This window comes from Mandrillus leucophaeus, unplaced genomic scaffold, assembly GCF_000951045.1.
Source record: "Mandrillus leucophaeus isolate KB7577 unplaced genomic scaffold, Mleu.le_1.0 Scaffold942, whole genome shotgun sequence".
Taxonomy (NCBI): Eukaryota; Metazoa; Chordata; class Mammalia; order Primates; family Cercopithecidae; genus Mandrillus; species Mandrillus leucophaeus.
In genome coordinates this window covers 339298-367221 of record NW_012110275.1, presented here as the reverse complement: position 1 = coordinate 367221, position 27924 = coordinate 339298, and the positions used below count along the sequence as shown (strand labels likewise).

At 35.1% G+C, this 27924-nt stretch overlaps 1 protein-coding gene across 1 annotated transcript in view; it reads left to right on the top strand.

The window, feature by feature from the left end:
- Positions 1 to 27924, top strand: part of LOC105532231 (inactive N-acetylated-alpha-linked acidic dipeptidase-like protein 2) — a 612136-nt gene that overhangs the window by 261652 nt on the left and 322560 nt on the right. Inside the window, exon 4 of the mRNA XM_011970318.1 lies at positions 9410 to 9560. Coding sequence (XP_011825708.1) covers positions 9410 to 9560 — 151 coding nt within the window. The remainder of the gene's footprint in view (positions 1 to 9409; positions 9561 to 27924) is intronic.

The following is a 27924-nucleotide window of genomic DNA, read 5'->3' as shown; positions in this document are numbered from 1 at the left end:
CCTCCCTCCCTCCCTCCTTCCTGAATTATGATGAAAGCTGAAGATTATATTCAGAACTCTGCAGCAGCCCTAACTTTCTAAATAACTTCAAGTTTCTTTTTTTCCTTTACAAAAGCAGGAGGTCATTGCTTCTTATTAATCTTGCTAGAATTATTTAAATAAATTTAGATACATCAAGTAAAGCAATTTGAAATCCCAATTAAAGGTGTTCAGTGAATTCGAAGAAGAATGATGTGATTATGCCTTGGATATACTCAGTCTGATTACAGTGAATTTTCCTTAATCATAATAGTCTTTTTTTTTTTTAACTAACAAAGGAAAATGAGTATATTTCTGAAATATAATGGAATCTTACAAGCGTTTTTAGTGACATTCTTACAACACAATACATAAGTAAAGGGCCAGATGGCAAATCTATTAATAGGAAAACAATCTGTAAAAGAAAGGATAACATAATATTTGAGCTTCAGAAGTAAAAATATCTGCTTAAGAAGTGATTAGATATTATGTGTCCAATATTTTTATTTTTCACATATGCCAGACCTATTTAATTTGAATAAATAAGAATGTACTATGAGATATCAGGTTCGTGTTTTTTAAGTTTATTTTTATGTTATTATACTTAGGAAATTTTAATCTAAAATGTCCCAATCTATTGTTTCCATACACATTAATCCCCATGACAGGGCTTTGCAAAAATCCAGGTCTTTTTTTTTTTTTTTAACAATGTAAATAAACAGACATATAACTCTCACAGTATTGATTTCAGTGTCTTCTTAGAAAGCAGGTCACAGTAAGAAGCATCTGATGTGCTTTATAAATTCACCCTTTAGCCAGTCTATTTGTAAAGGATGGACGTATAATTAAAAGGAAAGACATACTTTAGTGAAAAGATTACCAGACTTGAATTCGGAAAACTCAAGTTTGATTCCTGCCATTACCACTTATTAGCTCTGACCCTGGGCCATTCCCTTAACCTTCATGAAGCACAATTTCAGTGACTGGATAAAGAGAACTATAATAACTTATATCAAATGATCTAAGTAAAAATTAACAAATAAGAGAGAGTGCCTGGCGCATAGGCGATACACAGTTAAGTACTTGATAATTCGACCTAAAGTTGACTCAAAGACCTAGATTGTAACCACAATAATGTTTCCAAATCTTTGTATAGTTTGGCAGATATTTGCCTTATGTGGGTTTATTAGTTTCTAGGGCTGCTATAGCAAAATACCATAGACTGGGCAACTTAAACTACAAAATTTATTTTCTCACAGTTTGGAGTCAAGTCCAAGATCAAAGGCTGATAGGTTTGGTTTCTCCTAAGGTCTTTCTTCTAGGCTCAGTGTGTCCTCGTATGGCCTTTTGATTCTGTGTCAACGCATCTCTATTGTCTCTTCTTTGGCTTCTGAGTACCTGAGTCATATTGCATTGGGGCCTACCCATTCGACCTCATTTAACCTTAATTACTTCTGTAAAGGTCCTGTTTCCAAATACAGTCACGTTCCGAAATATACTAGAGGTTAGGACTTCAACATATGCATTTTGAGGGAACACAATTCAGTCCGTAACAGTGAGACTTAAATGTTTCCGTAAAACTAAGGTCTTGTTTTTGTTACATATTGACTCTTCTTATCTACATGAAGATTCAGAAAGCTTTTCTAGCAATAGAGGCCAGGTGAACATTCCTCGTGCTGGACCAATGTTTTGAAGAAGCTAAATGATGGGAAAAAAAAAAATACAAGCTTTTTCCTTTGGTTCTTGATATCCAGGTGGTAGTTCAGGATGCCATATATTCTGACCAGCAAAAGTAAAAAGATCAAGATAACATTTTAGTGGCTCAAAAGGATGAGTAGACAATTTAGGAGCATCTGTGAATGGATGAAATCCTACCAGTGGAATTCAACTACTATTCCCTTGCTAGACACTGTGAATAAGTAGACTGCCCAAATGACAATAACAGCATCCTCCTTTCGGACGAGAAAATATGTTTTGGTTAAAAGCAACAATAGAGGTTAATAAGAAGAGAAGTTGGGTAGTAGGAATCAGAAAAGTGGGTCGGACATGGTGACTCATACCTGTAATCCCAGCACTTTGGGAGGCCGAGGCAAGCGGATCATGAGGTCAGGAGATCAAGACCATCCTGGCCAACATGGTAAAACCACGTGTCTACTAAAAATAAAAAATTAGCCGGGAGTGGTGGCGCACCTGTAGTTCCAGCTTCTTGGAAGGCTGAGGTAGGAGAATTGTTTGAACCTGGGAGGCGGAGGCTGCAGTGAGCCAAGATTGTGCCACTGCACTCCAGCCTGTGCAACAGAGCGAGACTCCGTCTCAAATACATATATATATATAAAAAAGAAAAGTGAAAAGTGTCCTTTCTCCCTTACCTTCCTGGCATTAATTTTCATTGAATAACAAAATGTTACTGCCATGCCCTGCCCATATATTGCTAGTACTGTTTATTTCAGAGCTGATTATTTGGCAATTCATAGGACCTATAGGTTTGTATACTATACATCAAAAGAATGTGTTAGTATGGTGCCCTGCAAGAAATATGGAATCAGCCACCTTGCAGTTGGCCAAAAATATTTTATTTATAAAAATATGTCTGCAAGATAAAATTATGCATTCAAACTTCATTGGGCTAGTCTCCGCTTCCTTCATCTCTACTCTTAGATAACAAAACAAAACAAAAATCAAAATAAAATAAACCTATTTTTAATTATATATTTTTACAGAAGGATAAATAGAGAGCATAGCACATTTAATTAAACGTATTGTGTATCAAATTTCAAGAACAAGCTGGCTTAATACTTACCTTCACATTCTAACTATATATATATGAAAGAGAGAGAGAGAAAGAAGCTATACATACTGTGAAATAGTTTTTAAAAGTAAAATTAGCATTTTCTAGTATAATATGTATATATAATTCTAACTATATATGTAATTATATATATATCTAACTATATATATGTAACTATATATTATATATAGTTAGTTAGATCAGATGCCACAACAAAATATGTTGTATAAGTTTTCTTGCCAGTAGGTGTTAGCAGTCAAGCAAAATAGCATTCAAGTAATACACTTGTACCATATACATTATTTTTTTCATTCGTTACTGGATACATATCATAATTTATTCATCAACTCGACAACAATAGAAATATTATTTTGTGCTAGGCACTCTGTGAGGCATTGGGTAGAAAACATGAAGCTATAAGGTTTCTGCTTCAAGCCAGTCACAATCTAGTGCCACTGAAGTTACCTACCAAATCCTTTTTAATTGCTAGGGAGAAAAACAAAATACACTTTCACTTGGTGCACTGTGGGCATACAAATACTTCCAATGATGCATTCTTTGTTATTGTTGCTGATGGAGCTATAATGTAGCTTGATGGGAGTTGACTGACCTTGTATATAGAAACTGAAAAGTGTCACAGGATGACTATGGACTATTTCTCAGTTGCTAGTCTAGCACCCTATATCAGATGCCTATGTTGCTCATGTTGGGATGTTAGCACCTATGAAAACCTGGACAAGGATTACATTGAGTTAAGCACTTAGTGGTTCTTTGAGCTAAATAAGAGAGGGTGGAGGCATATGTAAAGGAGGTTTGTTTAATGATACCTATATTCATTGAAAATGTAATTTGAAATATATATGTATATTTTTAAGGAAGAATCATTAACTATGGAAGGATTAGTAATTATCAGTAATGGACATTTTGAATAAAAATGTTAATAAATTTATGTAATATTTAACTTCTCTCCTGAGAATAAAATACTTTTTGAAGAACTTTTAGGGTGGAAATATTCCCACTATAAACAGAATGTTGAAAGCTGTGTTAACAGTATTCATTTAACCCTACATGATTATGCAATTGTCATATACATGCAGCAGCATGTTTTAGTCTATAAATACTGTGAAATAATTTTGAAAAATAAAATTAGCATTTTCTAGTATAATATTAAATTAGAACTGAAAAGGAAGAAAGGAATAGTTTATTTACTCAGAAGAATTTTAATGTGTAGATTCTAAATATTTCAGTTTTCTTTATATTGTGGCTAAAAGAAGTTAAATGCAAAATTAAAATATTCATACTATATATTCTCATAAACCACATCATAACACTATTTTAAGGCTTTTTTAACAATAGAAATTTTGGTGATTTTGGGGGAGAATATATTCCTCACCAATAGTTTAAAAGTAGATTTCATATATGGCCCTATATTTTAAAATGCAATTAGTGTGTCTTTATAAACATTTAACAAAATCATTGGGTTAGACGACATGGTTTTTCATTTAGAGCAGAAAGGATCTTTGGGAACAATATAATTCAATCTTTGCATTTTGTGGATGATGAAACCAAGGCATAGAAAATTTATATAAGTTGTCACATAGCTATTTAGTGTCAAGGTTGGAACCAAATTTCTGAATTGTTTTCCATACTAATGATTTTTTACCTCTGTTGGTTATGATTGATATATTTTCAAGTAACAGAAGCCTTGTCAAAGAAAGGGAGGAAAATCTTACCCAGTTCAAGTAAAAGGAGTACAGTGGAACCTGGAGTCTGTGCACAGTATTCCCTCTTTTGCCCACCCTCGTCTACATTTTCTCTGACTGTCTGCTCCTTTTTTTGTACACAGTTTCCGTCAAAAGGCTCATAGTTTCTAAACCCTGAGCAAGGTGGTTATGTGGTTGAGCATGGCAAAGGACCCCCCAGCCTATCACATATAGATATTTGAGAGAGAAAAGTCAGGGATAGTTGAAGTTCAATGTCAGGAAATCTTGGCCTAAGACTTGACCCCATTTTTCAGGAATTAGACCTCCATGTAGTCATCATTCTATATCTTAAGCTATCTCAAACCATAAGAGGTAGTGAGCAGGACTAAAAACTTTTGCGTGTGCCAAGGGACAATCTTCCACCAGCTGAAGCAGATATCCCAGAGACAGTAGGCTTCACCCCTTTCATGCAGGCTTGTCTTTTAATGTATTTTTAAAAATACAATCCTTCCAGAGTAGCATATTTTTTCTAAACATTTTAGACAACCCCAACCTCAGCATGTTCAAAATGTAGTTAACAATGCAGAGGAACACTTCTCATTTGGTTTGGTTTAGGCATTGTCTTTTTTTTTTTTTTTTTTTTTTTTTTTTTTTCCAACTTCACTGGAAATCCAAAAATAGATAATTTCTGAAATTAAGTGTCTTTATTTCTAAATGAAGAGCTCTAAGATGGCCAGTGACAGATGGTGCCAGGGACCAAATTTGACAACATTGAACAAGTGTTTCTACCTCAGGTCAAACCATTGCAGACAGACAATGGAAGAGGGAGGTAAATCACATATTGGGCTCTATCCCTTCAGGGCTGTGGGTGAGTAATCAACTCTAGCCAAAAATAGTGTATGATTATACCCTGTTGCTTCATTATAGGCCATCAGCTATAGACAAATTCATGTTCTATATTGATTATAAAAGGGGTCAAAACATATTACCAAATATACTCAAAAGAGACACAACTGGCCATTCTAGCATATTCTTTTTGACTTAGATCTAAAACACTAGGTTTCATGAACATTAAACAGTCAAGTAGTTATTGTACTTACCTTTACAGAAGGAATTTTTGAGGAAATTTTGACTATCCCACTAAAGGAGGATTAGCACGTTAACAACAATAACAACAACAACAAGACAAAGAAAATGTGGATTCCTACATCCCTTTCTTCTGCTTGTGGAAGCATCACTCATAGAACCACTTTTGCAATGACCCTGAACCTGGCCTCACAATCTTTCCCTAGACAGCTGTTCTTTCCCAGTTAATTGGAGGTAGCACTCAAGATGGAAATTTTTGGCCATCCCGCTGGTAAACTGAACTTCCTTAGATGTTCACAGACCTTGTCCTACTTCTCTCCATATCCCAATTCCAATGTTTTACTTTCAAAAAAGTGACAACCAATATGTTGTTGTAGATGGATAAGTGGCCCAGAAATCTTAAAAATAGTTTTTCACAAGCAAGTAATTCTCAAAAAAATATGCAAATAGCCAGAATCATACAGAAATAGGTTTACCTTGACTTGTAATTAAAGTATGTGTTTTTGACAAATTATCTTTGGGTACCTCGGTAAATATTGCTTAAAAAGAAATAATATTAATTGTTGGTGAGAGTGAAGGGAAGCAAAACCATATATAGCTAGTAAGACTATAACTTATTAGCTCCTCTAAAGGGAAAATAGCTTATCAAAAATCATAAAAATGAATGATTTGACCTGGGAATTCCACCTGTGGAAATTTATTTCATGAAAATAGATATTTTTGCAGAGATTTTGCTACAAGCATGTTTATTGCATATAATATTGAAAAATTATAAATTAAAGAGTTTAAAATTATTGTAATTAACAAATTAACAATTAACAATTATTATATGACCAACAGTCAGGGATTGGTTAAATAACATTTATGCCTGTCTATATAGTAGTATTTATATTATATATATGTATATTTAGCAGTATATGGTGATTTAAATTATATAAAATTGTATTTATCAACATAGACAAATGTTTATTATATACTGATAAGCAAATGAAAAGAGATTGCAAAGAAGCATTTATGATGTGGTTTTACTTTGTAAGTGTATGTATGTATTTTCATAAACCCAAGTAAAAGGGTCTAGACACGCCAACAAGTTAATATTAACTATTTCTTGACAGATAAAATGATGGGGCTTTTTTTTTCCTTTGTCTACATGTTTTTCTCTGTAATGACCACGAATTGCTTTAGTAATAAAAGGTAATTTTTTAATATTTAGAAACTTGCTGTCCAGGGAAGTTTTTTTTTTATTTGTTTCCCTCAAAAAACTTTTATTAATTTTTATTTATTTAAAAAGTTATACAGAATACTGAAAGAAGATATAAAAATGAACAAGTACTACTCCTATCTACAGAATGCCACTCTTAACATTTTGCAGTATGTACATTCATTTATTTACAGATTTTTTGTTGTTTATTGAGGGATATTTTATATACAGTAAAATTTACCATTTTAAGGTGGTGTGTGTATGATATATGATAAATGTTACAACCACTACAATCAAGATACAGAATATTTCCATCACCCTCAAAATTGCCTCCTCACCTTTGTGAGGAGGTCTCCCCAGTCGCTCTCTAACAATCACTGATCTGATTTCTGTTCTTAGGGTTTCAACTTTTCAAGAATATCATGAACATAGAATTGTACAGGAAGCGGCTTTCTTAATCTGGCTTCTTTCATTTAGCATGATGCTTTTGAGATTCATCCATGTTTCCCTTTTAATTGCTGGGTTATAGTCTATTATATTTTATATATTATTCTATAGTAAGCAAACATTCGAAATCATTCGATTGATTATTCTTTTCAAAAATAGCTATTTCTGCATGTAAACATTAAACCTCCCCTCCCCCACATGGGTGGGGGTGAGGATTTGAAGAGTAAGTCTTAAATGTGGCCCTGTCATTCACACATTCTTTGCTCCTTTTCCTTTTCTCATTCCCCATTTTTCCTTAATTTCTTCCCTCCTTTCTACTAAAACACTGAGGGGAAAATAATGACAAAAGTCTGATATGAGTGGTTGTTATAGAAGACAACTGAGTCATTTCTGTTTTACTTAGATTCTCAGTGTTAGTTTATTTAATCATAAAAGCAATGTATGCTGTTCATTACACCAAAAATTGGAAGAGGATTTTTAAAGGACTAGAAAAAAATGACATTATTGTGGCATACTTAAATTCTATATCTGTTTCTATTCTTGGCACATTGTTTTAAAATCATGCTATATATGCAATTATGTTTTATTTTTCGTAATAGGAGGGCTTCCCAAATATTTTCTCGGGGCTCTCCTTTCTTTAAGAATTGCTGGGCAGGGCGCGGTGGCTCACACCTGTAATCCCGGCCCTTTGGGAAGCTGAGGCGGGAGTATCATTTGGGGTCAGGAATTTGAGACCAGCCTGGCCAACATGGTGAAAGCCCGTATCTACTAACAATACAAAAATTAGCCATGCATGGTAGTGCATGCCTGTAATCCCAGCTACTTGGGAGTCTGAGGCAGGAGAATGACTTCAACTTGGGAGGTGGAGGTTGTGGTGAGTCAAGATTGCACCACAGCAGTCCAGCGTGGGGGACAGAGCGAGACTGTGTTTCAAAAAATAAAAATAAAAATAGTTGTTGTGCCTAGCCTGCATCTGTCTCATTCATTCTCTCATTTAGCAATACTCTTGAAAACCTGCTAAGTGCAAGGTGTACAATGATAGACAAGATAAGCACAATCCCTGTCCTCAGCGAGTGGGTGCTGCCTTGCTTACTCCACTGCAAAAGTCAATAAGCAACATAAGCAGTAACTGGGGAGTGAAGTATGGGTGTTAACTAAAGTCACACAATGAGCAGTGACTGCCTGTATTGAATATGACCTTTAGTCATATTCTCTTTATTATCTCTATGTTCTCTAATTACTTTTCCTCTCTCATGAAAAACTAATAGAATTAGCAAATCATGATTATTGCTTTCGTATCAGGTAGATCATACTAACATGACTAAAATGAATAAGATCTTTACCAAAAAAATCAATTTAAAGAGTTAAAACAAAAAGAAACTCGGTATATTGTCAAGTTCGTCCGTTCCATCATACTTATCTATTGTGTACTTACCAAAGAACAGAGAGGAATCTTTACATTAAATATGTCTCAAATGACAGGGTCTATTTTCAAAACATTTAATGACAGGGGCAGGACAAGGGCTGATCTTTCATAAGGAGACCCTCATAAGGTTACATGTAAATTTTTCAGTTGCTGTATCTGGGAGATCTGGCTGGTACCTCCAGGCAGAGACCAAGATGACTAGTATACCGGGAGCTGTCAGGAGGTTCACGACAGTGGCTATTTTCTAAACAGTGTGACAGTATTTCAACATTTTAATGACCGGTGTGACAGGCTCAACCCTGGAAAAAAATATGTTACAATACTTCAGGTGATTTCTGCTTTAGGGAAAGGCATAATGGTCACAACAACTCTCCTTTTAAAAGAAGAACCTTGTGTGTGATAGATCCTCTATTAATCCAAAAAAGTAGAAAGTTAAAATCCACTTAGTAAAGAATCAGACAGTGAGGAATTCCATGAATAGACAATTGAAATAAAATATAGACATTATAGCAATGCTGGTAGAGATAGAGAAAAACAGGAGAAATAGAAAAGAGGGGGAAAAAAGGCCAGTAGAAAAATCTTCTGGGCTTGATAGAAATCTGAAATATCTGCTTATTTTAAAAGAAAAAAAAAAAAACAGGAAAAAGAGTAATCTTATCATAGCCACATTGGCAAAATGGCACAATATGAACTTTTACTGTGCATGATAATATTTTTAATAGCTTGCTTCCCTCTTTTAGCTTTCCTTATTGGAAAAGGCTGGATTTGGAGGTGTTCTTCTGTATATTGATCCTTGTGATTTGCCAAAGACTGTGAATCCTAGCCATGATACCTTCATGGTGTCACTGAATCCGGGAGGAGACCCTTCTACGCCTGGTTACCCAAGTGTTGGTAAGTTTGTTGTTCATCATTATTATACTTGTAAGTTAGCATTACAAGTTTGCAATTTATAAGTAAATGCTACCTATCGGGAATAGTGATGTCAAATAATTCTTATCATCTCATCTTATTTTTTAAAAAAGCAATTTATTTTTCATATTCTCAAAATTATAGACTATCAATTTGTTGGTATAAATTGGATTTATACTATAATGTATTTTTATCTCAACAAATTACAGTATGAACAGATAGAAATGTATTTTATGTTTTATTGTGGATTGACTGATAAGACAAATTAACACCAGGAGTGGTAGGCACTCCAGGTAAGCCAATGGCGTGTACAAATACCCAGGAGCATGAAATTTCTGCTGCTTTGGTGCAGCTGTAATAACTTTCAGTCCTGGGTCTAGAGGTACCCATGATCAAGTTAGGTGAGTAAAGTAGTAAGAAAAGATGCTAGAGAAGAATGGATTTAATATGCTTTTCTGGCTGTCTTAAGAGAAGGGACCTCATTGTTTTGGCCATCACTGGAAGTATAGAGATGGCTACTTTGCAGCAAATATCTTTCTTTTTCCTAGATAGCTGTGTTCATGCTAGTAGGGATCATGTGGAAGAGAGAAAACAACTGTGATTTTGGCAGATGCTCACCGCATCATTGAATTTCTGTCCAATGTGTCATTGGCGAATATTCTGTTCATTCAACTTGGCTGAGGAAAAAGCTCTTTGAATCTTCTTCCAGGGTGATACTGACCCATTAACCATGACCCTTCAGTCAATAATTAAACTGATCCAAAAAGTATGTAATTATTAATGTGTTCTGCCAATATTTTTTCCCCCAAGAAGATCACAAAAGAATTTACTAGTTCTCTTACTCAAATCCAGCTGCCTATTCTCTCATTGTTAACTTTACCAATTAATTAGCACCTTTTTCCAAGAAGGAAGCAAATTGAATCACATATGAGAATTATAACCTATGAATTTTGTTGCATCTACTGATTATAGATTTTTTTTCTATATGCTACAAAAGTATTCCTTTAATAATCCATGTAAAATTACTCTGAGATCTCCCTGATCTGTACTTTGTGCAGTCCCATGTCTTAGCATTACAATTTTAAATTAGAATTAGTAGGCATCTATGTACAATTTCTAGACATCACCCAAAACACCAGTCAGCTCTCTCATTTGCAAATACACTCACTGTTCTGCATTGTAATTGCTCAGCTTCAGGAAGCTGCGTTTGGCAGTTAACTCACTGTGGCAAGTCAATGGGCTGCAGTGCTACCAGAGAGAGGCTCTGTATGAGTGCTCTATCTTAAGCTGATAAGTTGTTCAGTTGGCACCATTACTCAGCATTTTCTTGCCCCCGGTCATTTCATAAATGCAGAATTCAGTCATGGGTAGCAAGTGTTGGTCAGAGTTGTAAGGAGTTTCAACATGCTTTTTTTCTACTTTTTATTCTAAAATAATCTAAACTTCCTAAAATGGTTGCAAGTTTAGTATGTATAGAATCTCTGAAATGGTTTTATTCTGCCATCACCTTAAATAGCGTCTGGCTTCTTTTTATCCATGCTAATGTTCTTATCAAACAGCAGTACCCTTACTTTCTTCTCGTAAATATACTTTTTCATTCTTTACATGACAAGGTTGCAATTTTCCAAATTTTTCTGTTCTACTTCTCTTTTAATTAAAAATTCCATTTAAAAACATTTTTCACTTCTTTCATTTTACTGTAAACAGTCAAAAGAAGCCACGTAGCACCTTGAACACTTTGCTGCTTAGATATATTCTTCTGCCAGATAACTTAGTTTATTGTTTTTAAATTCTACCTTCCATAAAGTCCTAGGTCATGGACACAATTCAGTCAAATCCGTTGTCACTTTGTAACAACGATGTCCTTTATTTACTTCAGTTTCCAGGACATTGTTCCTCATTTCTGCCTGAGACTTTATCAGAATGGCCGTTACTGTCCATCTTTCTATTAACATTCTGGTCATGACCATTTAAGTAATATCTAGGAAGATGCAGGCTTCCCTACAGCTCTTGTCTTTTTTTTAAAGACCTCACCAGAATTGCTGTTAATAATCCTAGATTTGCTTACAACGATTTAGGCTTTTTCTGGCCTGTTCCTTTTAAGTTCTTCCAACCTCTACCCATTATCCATTTCCAAAGCTGCTTCCATGTTTCTAGGAATTTGTTATAGCAAAAACCACACTTCTGGTTTCAATTTTCTTAGTCCATTCTGTGTTGCTATAATGGAGTACCTGAAACTGAGTAATTTTTTAAAAGCAGATATTTGTTTCTTACAGTTCAGGAGGCTGGTCCGTCCAAGGTCGAGGGGCTCACATCTGGCAAGGGCTTTAATCAGTTCATCCAGTGGTGGAAGGCAGAATGGTGAGAGACTGAGCATCTATGAGAGCAAGAAAGGGCCAAACTCACTTTTATAGCATGCCCCTCAAAATAACGAGCCTACTCTCATGATAACAACATTAATACATGCGTGAGAACACTTTATGATCCAATCGCCTCTAAAAGCTCGCACCTTTCAACATGGTTAAACATGTGTTTCATGTGTTTCCAACACATGACCTGTGGGGTCCACATCCAAATCATAGGAAATGGTTATTAGAGGGACTAATCTAAAACTAACTTTTTTCAATTTAAGAACTTTGTTTTATTCACCAATTTAAGGGTGATAAGCTGTAAAGAAGTAATTTAGAACAACCCAAAATACAAGGAGGTAGTTTTTAACTTTGTTTGTTTGGTTTTTAATATAAACAAAGTAAACACAGTCATTTAATGAACATTCCATATGCCTCATCCAGCTTTATTGACTGTCTACCTTTCTATCATTTTTGTTTTTTATCTGTACATTCCCTCACATCCCGACAACATCAGTATTTTTCAAGGTAAAATTTACATAAATTAAAATCCAGCACGCATACATGTAGGAGAAATTCAATGATGGGTAACTCAGGGTTGTTAGAACTTAGCTCTTATATAATATCTTAAGAAAATATAAAGATATTTAGAATAAATATATAGAGAAGTAACAAGACAAAGGAAAAGAGATTTAGCCTTTCAGGGGTAGCGAACTATAGGAAGATAAATATATGGGTGGAAATTAATAAAGATAAAAGTTTTGTTTGAGTAAGGTTTGTTACGTAGTTCCTTTCCTCTGCCCCTCTGGGTTAATAAGAGTCTCCATTAAAAGTCTAACCCTGACTTTTTGTAAATTGCAGGGGAGGCAGAGAGGGTTTTGTAAGGCACTGGGAGCATCTTCTGTTTCTCAGTTATCTTCAGCTCAAAGTAATCTTTATGCTAAAGTGACATATTTGCGGGTGGCATATTCTGACCCCCTATGACTGGTTTCACCAACTTGCTATAAGCATTTCAACTACACTAAACTATGATCCAAACAAATCTGATTTCCTAGGACCATATATTTCTGGAATTCTAAGAGACTTTAGTGTTTATATAGCAAATATCAATTCTCAATTTAGAAGCACAAGAATCCTGCATTTTAGCCAAAGACTCAGGTAAACGGGGCAACTGATATTTATTTATCTAGTCATAATTATAATCCCAGTGATAGGTTGCAGTTGGAGTTGTATTTGGCCTAAAATCATAAATAAGCTACATGGGGTAAGACCCAAAACAAACAGAAAATCAGAAAGATACGAGGTAAGCATAAAAAATAAGAAAGTAAGAAATATGTATCTTTAAGGAGTATTCCCTTTGGTCTATGTTGAAACACGGAAAAGAAAACCCTTTCCGAATTTCTAAGTGGTAAGATTGTCTGAAATCTGAAGAACTGAAAATAGTGTTAGGAATAACAAATCCTTTCTTCCATATACTTTCTTTAATAATTTATCTTCTGAATTCTGTGTTGGCTACAGTGTTGATTTTAATTTTACTAACACCTCCAGGTAACTGGTAATCTGTTTACTACCGGTTAATTGTTTGTCTTGACTTAGACTTGAATTTCATTATACACCATTTTCAGAAATCCATCCTGATTTAAAGCTTTGTATCCATGTCCCTCTCTCTGGTTTTCTGCTACAATCTTTTTTTTTTTCCTTTTTATTTGTTTTAAATTCCGAAGAGAAAAGTCTTTTCAGTGGTTCTATTCTACTGAAATGTATCAAATGAAACAGTTTATTTAATATTCCCAGTGTTACAATTCAGTGGATCTCTGTGTTGTTTATCTACTGTCTGTTCAACATCACCCCTGCCAAACAAAACTATTCAAAGAATAAAGAGTATCACTGTAATTTGTGACAAGTCATCACCAGGTGTTCCTGGTCCAGTTACCTGGACAAATATCGAAAGACTGACTTGAGTTAGCACTAAATCAACTGAGACAATGTTGAACCATTTCCTGACTAGAATGGCAGAAAATATAAGTATGTGCCTAGTTGTCAAAGCAAAGTGTTAGATATTCACAGCATGAAATGCCTTGTCACTTGGTTGGGGAAAATAGTGTCTGAATTCTTACTATTTCACTGTGAGTGCCTGGTGGTTCTCGTACGTGCTGTGCAGGCTTCAGATTTACATGTAATATTATTCAACTTGATTCTTAGAACCACTTGTGGAATGGCTCATTGTTAAGCAGCAAAATTTTTCTGAAAGTTTATTCATAACGTGTTGAAAATATTGATTGTTTAAATTCAAACTGGTCCTTTAGAAAGTCTAAATTTTGTTTTGAAAAATAATTTGGGTGACATAAGTTCTCTTGGCTCCCCAGAGGGAAATTTACAATTCATTGTTTGAATGTCTAGGATTATAGTCTACAGAGAACATTTTTGAGTGGTTATTGTTCATAAAAAAATCAGTGTGCCATATACTAAATTCATCATTTAGAATGTTTTTTACTTATTATTATATTGGGAGCACTCTACTTTAAATTAAACATGTACTCGATCAATAGAGACAGTTTGTTTTGTTTAAGAACTAAAGTTTCCAAAAAAATCTATGATGAATTCTGATAATGATAAAATCACTGCCAAAAAAAAAAAAAAAGATAAGATTTACCAATGTTTCTCTCATAATGAATATAGAAGCTATTGAAACAACAATATGATTAGTCTAAAAATTGTGTAACACTTTTTATTTTTTACCTTGTGTGGCTGCTTCAACAAGATAGCAGTAGCTGGCTTCATTTTGCAGATGCCTTTGGTCCCAGCTACTTGGGAGACTGAGGTGGGAGGATCACTTGAGCCTTGAAGGTTGAACTGTAATGAGTCATGATCACATTACTTCACCCCAGCCTTGGTTACAGACCTAGACTCTGTCTTAAGAAAAAAATGAAATCATATCAAGTATCTCATCAGACCACAATGGAATAAAACTAGAAATCAATAACAAGAGGAATTTTGGAAGCTATAAAAATACATGGAAATTAACAACATGCTCTTCAATGACCATCAGATTAAGGAGGGAAAAAATATTAAAACAAATGAAAATTGAAACACAACATACCAAAATCTGTGAGATACAACAGAAGCAGTGCTAAGAGGAAATTTCATAGCAAAAACACTTATATCAAAAAAATACAAAGATTTCAAGTAAGCAATCTAATGCTCCATCTCAGTGAACTAGAAAAGCAAGAACAAGACAAATCCATACTTAGTAGAATGAAATAAATAATAAATATCAGAGTAGATCTAAAGGAACTAGAGTTGAAAAAATACAAAACAACAATAAACAGAAAGTTGGCTTTTTGAAAAGATAAACAAAATAGATAAACTACTAATTAGAACAACAAAGAAAAATGAGAGAAGACCCAAATAAACAACATCAGAAATGAAAAAAGACATTACAACTGATACCACATAAATACAAAAGATCAGGGGGGCTATTAGGAACAACTATACACTAACAAGCTGGAATCCCAAGAGAAAATGGATAAATTTTGGTCACATACAATCTACAAAGATGGAATCAGGAAGAAATAGAAAACCTTGACATACCAATAACAAGTAATAAAATTGAATCAGTAATAAAAAGTCTTCCAACAACAAAAAAACCTGGGGTGGGATGGCTTCACTGCTGAATTCTACCAACCTTTCACAGAAGAAATAACACCAATTCTCCTCAAACTAGTCCAAAAAAATTGAAGAGGAAGAAATTTTCCGTATCTCATTCTATCATGCCAGCCTTACCTTTACACCAAAACCAGGCAAGAATGCAACAAGAACAAAACTACAGATCAATATCCCTGGTGAACATAGACGCAAAAAATCCTCAACCAGATACTAGCAAACCAAATTCAACAGTACATCAGAAAGATGATACAACATATGCAAATCAATAAACATTGATAGAATGAAAGACAAAAACACGACTGACTCAATGGATACAGAAAGCATTTGGTAAATTCAACACGCCTCATGATAAAAATTCTGAACAAACTCGGTTAAAAAGGAACATACCTCAATATAATAAAGACTATATGTGACAAACTCATACTTAATACCATATGAAATGGGGAAAAGCTAACAACCTTTCTTGTAAGAACTGGAAAAAGACATGGACGTCCACTTTCACCACTCCTATTCAACGTAGTACCGGAAGTCCTAGCCAGAGCAGTCGGGCAAAAGAAAGAAATAAAAAGACATCCAAATTGGAAACAAGAAGTCAAATTGTCCCTCTTCACAGATGACATGTTCTTATAGCTAATAAAACTCAAAAATCTTAGATCTGATAAATTCAGTAGAGTTGCAGGATACAAAATCAACATACAAAATCAGTAGCCTTTCTATAAACAAGTAACAAACGAGCTGAAGTAGAAATCAAAAAGGCAATCCCATTTATGATAGCTTCGAAAAATACCTAAGAATAAATTTAACCAAGGAAATTAAAGACCTCAACAAAGAAAACTACAAAATACTGATGAAAGAAACTGAAGAGAACACAAACAAATAGAAAGACATCTCGTGCTCTGGACCAGAATAATTAGTATTCTTAAAATGACCAAACTGCCCTAATCAATTTACAGATTCAATGCAATTCCTATCAATGTCATTTTTTTAATAGAATTAGAAAAAACAGTTATAACATTTGAAGGGAACCAAAAAAGAGCCCAAATAGCCAAAGCAATCCTGAACAAAAAGAAGAAACCTGGAGACATTACAGTACCTGATTTCAAAGTCTATTACAAGCATATAGTAAACAAAACAATATGGTATTGGTATAAAAACAGACACACTGCAGTTCAACCTTGAAGGCACAAGTGATCCTCCCACCTCAGCCTCCCAAGTACCTGAGACCAAACGGATTTGCCACCTTGGCTGGCTAATATTTTTATTATTTGTAGAGACAAGGTCTCACTATGTTGCCCAGACTAGTCTCAAACTCCTGGACTCTAGCAATCCTCCCACTTGGCCTCCCCAAATGCTGAGATTGTAGGTGTGAGTCACCATACCTGGCTATAATTTTGATTTTTCTCAATTTGTTGAGACTTGTTTTGTGCCTTAACATTTAGTCTGTAATGGAAAATTTTCAAAATGCTGATGAGAAAAATGTGTTTTCTGTAGCTGTTGGATGAAATGTTCTGTCAATGTCTGTTAGGTCCACTTGTTTTAAAGAGCAGTTTAAATTCAATGTTTGTTCATTTTCTGTCTCGATTATCTGTTTGCTGAGAGTGAGGTGTTGAAGTCCCCAACTATTATTGTACTGAGGTCTATTTCTCCCTTTAGATCTAATGATACATGCTTTATGTAGCTGGGCATTCTGGTATTGGGTGCATATATGTTTACAATTGTTACATTTTCTTGACCCCTTTATCAATATGTAATAATATATCCCTTTACTTTCATTCTATATATGTCTTTACCCCAGGCAGTGGGCATGGTGTGGACAATGGCAGTAGCAGTGGCAGGATAAACCTCTCTTTGTGCTGGTACTGGTGGTAGCTGCAATGGGCCAGTCCTCTGGTCTGCAGATGTGTACAGGTAGATGTCAGCTGTGGTGGTGGCGGCAGGTTGGGTGAATCTGATCTCAGATCACCAAGAGGAGTTCGGACCAATCTCTCTTCATCCCTCCAGTGCCCACGACACCTCTACCCACAGCCTCTGGTATCTATCATTCTACTCTCTATCTCCATGATATAAACTATTTTTTAGCTTCCACATATGAGTAAGAACATGCATCTTTGTATTTCTATGCCTAGTTTATTTCACATAACATACTGACCTCCAGTTCCACCCATCAAAGGTGAATGGGGCAGCAGCAGCTGTGTTGCAGCCCTATTTCTGGTGAAGGTGGGGCTTCTTTTAGTAATAGTAGCTACAGGTAGGTGACTAGGGAGCATGTGCTTCGGCCCCCAGGTGGTGGCTGTAAGCAGGATAGCTTATCTTCAAGGTGCTTGGATAAATAAAATGTGGTATATATGCACAATGGAATATTATTCAGCCATCAAAGAAATGAAATCATGTCATTTTGTAGCAACATGGGTTATTTATCCTTTCATTTTACATAAAATGCAGCATACTATAAATTTGCATTCATACTTTGTTGGAGGTTTTTTTCCCCCCACTTGAAAGTTATTCTATAAATCACTCCATATCAGTTTTTAGAGAATGACAATGATCACATTCTCCAGAAGCAGGTACTGAGAGAGAGTTTGGTTTGCAAGGGTTTTATTAGTGATCAACACCTGTGGAAAACAGGGAGCACAAGCAGGATTGGACAAAGGGAGAAATGGAACTCCCTTTGAGTTCCCCTTTGTGTTACTGGATCAGTCAAACCACACCTAAAGATACGACCTATCTGACTTGTTCATTGGTGGTCCAAATGGCCCAGTGTCTATGCCCCTTCTGCAATAAGTCATCGGAAGTGTGCCTTCCCTAGAATGATGTGCCATTGTGTGAAGACTGGATGACTAAGGCAAACTCTGAAAATCTTAACAGCTGGAGGCTGTCTGCTGACAGAACTCACAGCAGGTGAGACAACAGGCTCTCTCCTGACAGGGTGGGACATCACAGTGGAACATCTGGACAAAATCTCACCAAATCTACCACGGAAATTTGACTTTAATTCCATTCTTAGTCATGAGTTAGAAAGGCTAGAGCTGTGCTGTCCAATACGGTAGCCGCTAGCCATCTATGGCTGTTTAACTTTAAATTAATTAAAATGAAATAAAATTTAAAATGTAGCCATACTAGTTATATTTCAAGTGTTTAATAGCCAATATGGCCCTACAGAGAATTTCTATCATTAAGCAAAATTCTATTGGAATGACGAGTGCTGCAGAATAAATAAATGTCTAAAACAGTGTGATATTTCACAAAATTTGGTGGTTATAGATCATCCATGAGATAGTATCTGAACGTAATCTTGATAATTGAGAATTGTTTGTATTTTTTACCACTTGAAAACTGTATTTACAAAGCAGACTCTAAGAACCACATGTTAGGTATGCTTCATGGATTCTTTTATGGTTTAGTGTTGAACCAAAACATAGATGAGTGCTCCTAAAGTAAACATTTTCTATTTTTAGAATTATCTGAAGAGTTTTTGAATTTTAAGTATGTAAAAATAAATCTTGTAATGCCACTTTAAAGTGTTACTGCATTTACTTCAAACTACTAGCATTGTAAATTTCAGTACCATACCATTTCATTTGAGAGATGTATCTTGTATGAGAAATTGTGTTGCACTTTTATTTGGCTATCAACAGCCACTCAGTTCTAAATATTTCAGTGAGAATTAAAAGAATTGAATCTCTGGAATATTATGTTTTTTGAGAGCAAATCATCTAAGTGTTAGAGTTGAGGAGTATAAATATGGACTATTTTTTAAATAAATTCAAAGCAAGGCTTTGGTAGCTCTTTTAAATGTGAAAAGAGCTCTGTCTGCTGGAAACATGTCAGGTAATTAACTTTCTTTCCCTGACACTTGAGTAATGAGCAGTGACACCACCTATATATTTACAAAGATTGTGACTTATATACATGCATACCCCTTCATATGATTATTGAACACCTCACTGCTTCCTTTTGGGTACAGGGACTCCTGAAAGTCTTTCTTAATCTTCTTTCTTCTTTTTTTCCCCCTTCCTTTCTCTTTAATTCCTCAGGCCATTATTTGCTAACATTTACAGAAGTATCTGTGGTAAATTTATTAAGGAAATGGAGAATCCAACTAAGCTACACTACAGATTTCTTTAGTATAAAACTATTAGAGCTATTACTATTGTAATGTGTTTTCAAGTCTCTAAAAGCACTATAGTCTGTAAAATCTCCCAAATGTATCTAACCACGGAGTCATTTTTGAGGAATATCTGGAATTACTACTATATAGTCAAACCTACTGTGGGATTGCTGGCCTGAAGCATCTGCCATTCCCCTTCCTGCTACAAATCCTTCTCCACTTTTATGCCCCTACATAGAAATGTATGGTTTGTGTCTCAGCTTTTGCAGATTTTGTAGCTTAAGATATGTAAAAAATAATACAGAAAGTAGGAAAGGGCAGGGCTGATTAGGTCCCATGGTGATGGCAACGTTCACACCTGCAGGGGCAACTGCTTATGAGTCAGCAGGAAATAAAACAGCCAGCAACAAAAAATAATCTGGTTGATTGTTTAACAATTAAAGTTGTAATTAGATTTATAATTGAATTTTTGGTGTAGTCTAGAGTCTGGAAAATCGGTGTATCCCAACTAATCTTTTCCCCAGCATGATCTGTTCCAGTTCATTGCTAACCATGTTCAAAAATCTGTGTTTTTTAAACACAAATTTGAACAAAACTCTTAAACAGCCTTCTCTAACCAGTCCCTTGGGTGATTTTTCCATTTCAGTGACAGAATAGAAAATGCAATTTTATCTTGGAAAAAAATGATAAAGTGACAGTTTTTATGATAATACAGATATGCACATTTTCAAGCAATAGGCTACAAAGATAATGTGCTTTAGGCAATTATTTCTAGAATACATCTCATTGAAATTTTTCACCTGCTCCACAAACACACTTAAGTTGTTACCGTGGTATCTCTTTGAAAGTCTCTGTCATTTCAATATTCCAAGAAGACTTTAGAATCTTTAGTAAATGTTAAACCGAGTAAGCACAGCCTAGTTTAATATTCAGTAACCTTATTCAGAGTAATATCTCGTGTTCCTGGGATAGCTTTGGCTACAGTAGGAACAACTAGACAAAATCAAGAAACTCACATTATAGTAACTGTGTAATACACAGACCAACGAAGACTCTTTTAACCGTAAAAGGGGTTGCTCTGAGTAATTATGTAAGACAATAGGCACTTACCAGGTGGTATGGTGGCCCTATTTAGAGTCAGACTTAAGATTTCTCAATATTATTTGACCATGGAATCCATGTGAAATTCAGTCAAGAGGTATTCTTGGTTGAGTTGTTTTTCCAAAATTAATATGTTGACTAAACCTTAGTCCCTCAGAGTATGATTGTATGTGGGGAAAGTCTTTAAAGAGGCAGTTAAATTGAAATGAGGGCATTGGGGCTTTTCCCAATTGACCATGACTGGTGTCCTAATAAAAAGAGATTAGGATACAGACAGATATGGGGGGGACCATATGAAGACATGAAGAAAATATGGTCATCTACAAGACCAGGAGAGAGGCCTGGAAAGAAATCACCCCTGCCAGTACCTTCATCTTGAACATATAGCCTCCAGGACTTTGAAGACATAAATTTCTATTGTTTAAGCTTCCCACTCAGTATTGTTCTGTTATGGCAACCCTAGCAAACTAATAAAAAAAAAGTTTCTTTGACTTTATTATTATATAAGTACAGAAGAAAGATATACAGCATGCCCCTATTTTCACCATCTTCTAGAAGAAAAACAAAGAAATGCTGAGTGTAACAACTATTAGATGTTTCACTGGTCTCTATTCCTGATTAGGTGTAAGTAACCTGTTTTGGTTAATAATTCGATGTTCATTTGGACAAGTTAGTATAACAAGTAAGAGCCTAGCAAACTACAATGAGAGTGATGTATGGAAACGCTGCCTAATAATTCAATTCTGTTCTTCTCCTTCACAGAATAAACTAAACTTTTACAGTTTTTATACTAGTAAAGCATATGAATGAGTTTTTAGATACACAAAGCTATGTCAGGAGTGTGGTTCTGGTGTGGAAGACTAAACTGTCATGCCTTAGGAAATCATGGGAATTGAGAGAGAAGCTACAGGAGGAAGAGATTTATTTTGAAAAGAGAGATGGAGGAGTGAAATTGCTAGTGTTTAGTTGACCCTAAGGGAAGATATGGCCTGAATGAAAATCCCTGTGATGGGAAAAATCCGATCCATTTTAAGCATTGTGATGGTTCATATTCAATTTTAAATTGTTACCTCTTTAGTGAGTGATCTCAAACCTTTTTTAAAAGGCTACTGAAGAAAACGGGTCTATATTAGATGCTGCAGGGTGGTATAAAAAAGGCCAAGATTTGCTTGAGAATAAGGAGATAGGAGTTGGGGACAACCTTGCCATTGGTTCTGCAGTAGATCCCAGTCCCTGTGAGGAAATTATAAAACATTTAACAGGACCCTAGTTTTATAGCAACAGAGGCATCAGGAAGGTTATCGATTTAGGAGCAGCAGAGAATGAAAAACATACAAAAACCAAAAACCAAAACAAAAACAAGAAATAAGAACTGAGTTCCAGAACTGATGTGAAGAGTTTAGGAACTCTGGCAAATCCACCCACTAAAGTGTGAGCAGGAGTGCAAGACTTCCTTGAGTTTCCCTGAAGTAAAGTTAGGATTGGTGCTATCCTTTGGCTGGGAGTGAGCCTCTTGGGGACCTCTCAAGTCAGGTGAGGTGAAGAAGGAGGTGAGTTCAAGGAAGTGAGTGAGTCATCACGCCAGCTGCAGGACAAGCAATGCTGCACAGAAAGGAGGGAAGGCAGCAAAGTAACAGCATTGGTGTTGTACAGAGTTGAAGAGCGGTAATTAGAAACAGGGCAGGAGGAGTTTGAAAGTGTTACTGAAACACAGCCTCCAGTGCAGCCTCTGGCAATACAGCAGAACCCTGAAGGAGTGGGGAACAACTGTGGCAGGCACACTGGGCTGGCATGCAGTTCAAAGCCATTCTTCAGCAGACTTGAGGAGGATAAAGTTAAATTTTGGATTTAATACTGCAAATAGTGACAGTCACATCATACATTGACTGGAATCACTAATCAAAAGATAGAGAGCCTGTGTGAAATGAGTAGGTTGGACAGGAGGATCCTGCTTTAGGTATCTTCTAGCTTGGAATTGTTAGGTTCCATTGGCTGAGTGCCATGTGAAAAGTTCCAAAGGTCCTATGTTGTTTGTTTTTTCTCTCTTTTTAACTCCACTGTTGTGTGCCAATAATGATTCACAATCTTGGATTTATATCACTGGAAGGGATCTTAGAAGTTATAAATACATTCTGTTCCATATAAAAAGAAAGAAATGAAAGTCTCATCTCTTTAATTCCACAATTAAATACCTGAGTTCATGAATGATGTCTTATATTTGTCTTTGGTTCTTTGTGCATCTAGCTTGATAATGAGGATATACTAGTCCCGAACAAAAGAATGACTATGAGAATGGGAACAAAATATAAGTGGTGTTCATTACATAGGGTGCTGACAGCTTTGAGAAATGTGCCCTCTTCCCAGAAAACTGCATATAATAACATACTTCTAAAATTGCCTGTAATTTCAGAGGACTCATAGATACCCTAGACAAAATATCTTTTGATATACCCCTTACAGACTTTATCCATTACCTATCTAGATAGATACTATGTTCAGAGGTAAAAGAAGTAAAATATAATTCTGGGGATGAATTTCTCTTATGGAAAAAGGCTCAAAACTAATAAGCAAATGTGTTACAATCTGCACACTGTGATGATATTTCAGGAGAGTTGCACCATTTTCTAAAAGAAATGTAACCTCAACACATCATTATTTAAAAGTTTATAATTTAGTTACATCGACAATTATTTTTACGATTTTGAGAATTTCATGGGTGTGGCATATGATATTCACAATTACTACTAAGTCTCTTATCAGTTTATTTTCTCTTTTCTGAGCCAAGAACCAAACAGGATAGGACCCATTTTGGTAAATTTAGCTAAAAAATTTGTATTTTCGTTTAGCAGGTTGTATAAGGCATAGAAAAAATGTTGCAATTTTTTTCTTGTTAAATATAAGAAATACTACAAATTTATAAATATTAGGTAACTATGATATAATTAGGACTGCTATAAAATCCCATCTGAATATATGGGATAGATATTGATGAAATATGGCTGTCTTTTCCTAGATCATACTTTTCAGTGCCCAGGATGGCCAGATGATTCGTATCAAGATGGAAAACAAGGAGAGAGATAAGTGAGACATACAATATCTTTAAATTTGCACTCTCTTTACCGCTCACAGATGGGATAGGAGCCCTCAATTGCTGGGATAATGCCCACTGGTACCTCCTGACACTTCTCTACTAGAGCAATGTCTATGGGACCTAGAGCAGTTGGACAGCTCCTTGTCCCCTTCTCAGTTCTACAAAGAGAAGGCGGTTCTCAGCAGGGAGTGGTGGGAGTAGCTTTGTGGCAGCAGGGCTTCTTCAACTGGCCCTAGAATTATGAAAGCAAGCCCCTGCCACACTATTAAGATGCTCGTCATCAACTTTTTGGTAAGGATAGAGATGCAATTAACATGATCATGGCTTCTTTCTTTCCTCATGATGGATATGTGCTCCCTAAGAGTGATTTCCTTTATTTGATCAAGAAGCATTTCTCAAATGACAATAAGAGAAGCACAAGGACGCAAAACAATGAGTCCTTCTATTGGAGAAGACAAAGATCCAGAAGGACAGAGATATATAGTGTAACAGTGAGTTCAGAATAGAAGAGTAAGATGTTACAGGACTGAGATTTGGCTGAGGTGGACATCTTCCTCGGCCTAGAAAATCAATTTCAGAGAAAGTGTGGCTTCAACTAAGTTTTTTTCTTTTGAATGAGATATGATTCACATACCATAAAATTCACCATTTTAAATGCCATGTTAAATACTGTTTTTTGTGGTGTATTCACAGAGTTCTGCAAAAATCATCACTAATTCAACCTATTTTCATCACTCCCAAAAGAAACTCTTTACCCATTAGCAGTTGTTCCCCATTCCCTCCTCCCACCAGCCCCTGGCAACCACTAATCACCTCTCTATATAAATTCCCATACTTTGGATATTTTCTATAAATGGAATCATACAATATGTGGTTTTTCATGACTAATATCTTTTATGTAGCATAATACTTTTAAGATTCATTCATATTGTAGCATGTATCAGTACTTTATTTCTTTTCATGACTGAACACTGTCCCATTGTATGGATATACCACATATTGTTTATCCACTTATCAGCTGATGGACATTTGGTCTTTTTTCATTTTTTGGCTGTTACAAATAATTCTATTACAAACATTCACATCTAAGTTTTTTGTGTGAACATATTATGCTTTTGATTCTCTTGGGCATGTACCTAGGAGTAGAATTGCTGCATCATATGGTAACTTTGCATTTAGTTGTTTGAAGAACTGACAAACTGTTTTCTATAGAGGACGCACTGTTTAAAATTCCCACCAGCAATATATATAAGGTGCCCAAGTTTTCTATATCCTTTCTGTCACTTGTTATTTTTTCTGTTGTGTTTTGTTGTTTTTTAAAATTATAATCATCCCAGTGAGTATGACTCATTGTGATTTTGATTTTGTTACCTATGCCAATATTACAGACATTTACGCCTATGTTTCCTTCTAAGAGTTTTGTAGTTTTAGCTCTTATATTTAGGTCGTTTTGAATTAATTTTTGTTTATGGCGTGATGTAGGGGTCTGACTTTATTCTTTTGCATGTGGATAGCGAGTCGTCTCAGTACTGTTTGTTAAAAAGATTATTCTTTTCCCATTGACTCTCTTGGCATTTTGTTGAAAACCTATTAAACATAGATGAATGGGTTAATTTATATATTATTTCTATTCATATTGATCTATATGTCTTTCCTTATTCCAGTAATACACTGTCTAGATTACTATTATTTTGTAGTAAGTTTTAAAATTGCTAAGTATGAGTTCTACAACTTTGTTCTTGTTTTGATAATTCTTGGTCTCTTACATTTGCATATGAAGCCTCTACTCTTTTAAAAGTCTTTAATTTTAAAAAGTCTTTGTTTTAAAAAGAAGTGTCAGAGAAAAAAATAGAAGTCTATACATGTGATAGGTTTCAGATAAGAAGCTACACAATCACAGGCACTGAGATAAAAGGAGCAGGTACTTTGTGATTACTTGTGGGTGAAAAGTAGGATAGGGAATTATGTGAGATAAGGATAAAATAATAAGCTGAGTCAGACCACAAAGCATTTGATCCTTAGGCAACCTTTTAACCAATAGGTAGTGAGCATTATTAAAGTTGATGACAATCCTTTGTTGCTTCAGTGTTAAGCTGATTACTCCCTCCTGGTATTTGCCAAATATTGCGTGTGTGTGTGTGTGTGTGTGTGTGTGTGTGTGTGTGTATCACTATCTCAAATAATACAGAACTACATTTGTACAAAGTGAGTCAAGTCTTAGGAGGTGCTCTGGATATTTTATAGTTAGTTTTCTAATGTAGATGTTCAAACAAACTGTAATAGTGACTCTGACTTTCTTAAATTATGGCAATGACTAAAAAATAGCAATAAATCAAAAGAAAAATGCTTTCCATTATTTCTATTACTACCTTCAAACTTCCTTTTATGGTTCTTTGTTTCTGTTTTGTTGCCTAATCAAAACTTCACAACTGGTATCGTCCTTAGATACAGCTTTTCATCGTGCCCAATCTTTGATCACACAGGGTGAGGGAAGCTGTGACTTATACTTTAATCCTTTTGGAAAAGTCCAATACAATATGGTACCAATCAGTTACATGTGTCACTTTAGTGTAGTAGAATTTAGCATAATATTTCTTTCAGATACCCCAGATTGAACTGGGGTAGTTTTATACATTTAAAAACACATTTTCTGTCGTATGCATAAAAAATTCTGAGTAGTAGAATTGTGTTAATAATTTATGTTAATAAGAAATAGCAGTCACTATTCTTTCTCTCAGTAGTCTCGTGCCAAATAACTTTCAAAGCAGTATATGCTTTGGGAAGTACAGAATTTTTCTATTGTGCACATTAAAAAAAATGAAATTAGACGAATTATAATACCTTTCCCCTCTACCTACAATACATTGCCTTGTAATTTTTCTTAACAAACTATATATAGTTATTAAAGCCCTTTGCTAAAGCAGTAAATGATTTGGCATATATATAGTTTCTCCATTGCACACATGAAAAAAATGAAGTTGGATGATTTAGAACACTTTTCCTCTCCACCTATATTGCATTTCTGTGTTATTTTTCTTAACAAATTATACGTAGTATTAAAGTGCTTTGCTATATAAATTACAATACCTTTAAAAACTTTCTGAATTGTGTTGATGTTCACCTTGACAGTCAAGAAACCAAGAAAAGATTAAATTATGGAAATTAAGCAAGGACGCTTAGACAGATTCTTCTACAATCTACATATCTCTGGTGCTTTCTAGTTCACTGTGCCACCTGATCTTTCCTGCATCTTGTGTAGATCTTCTGCGGGTCTGCCTGGAGTCTGGAGTTCCTGTGTGTCTTGATCATATTTTGTTTTTTTTTTCTTTCCCATTAATCAAACTAGAAAAGTAGGGGTGGGAGAAGATTGATAAAGAAGGATTGACAATGAAAATATTCCATGTATGCAGGGCAATGTTACAAAATAAAATTTCTGCTAAAACGTATTGAAAGTGAAAGAGGGCAGTAGAAAGGCAAGAAACAGAATTACAAGTTGAATGAGCAAATCAATAAATGGAAACTCTGTTAGAGTGACCTATGTTTTCATCTGTAAAGAGGAAAGAGAAAGCGATTGAACCGGTCTTAGTTTAAAAAAAAAAAAAAAAAAAAAAAAAAAACTTCCTTCTATGCTGCAAGATTCTGAAGCTTATTTCATTCTGATATAAGCCCATTTATGTCTCCTAAACCCAGTTCTGAAAAAATACTGGTTTAATACTGACAAGCAATCTGTTATTTTCTCTGCCAGAATCACCCATGATCATGGACTGCTTTTATAAAATCCAGAAGAATTCTACTAGTGGTGAAGTAAGAGGTCAAAGTGTTTATGTGTTCGCATCCAGGTAGAGCCCATTGTATTTAGCAGTTTCTTTACTAGGTGCATAAAAATCAGCATTTCTTTCAACAGTACTTCTTTGGTTTCAACTTGGCAGTTTACTTACATCCATCTTTGCAGCATGCCTGGAATTCAGTAGTGCAAAGGACAAGAAGTCGTGCTCTGGTTTTCTACTTTTACACGACATGGTAGAAGTAGAC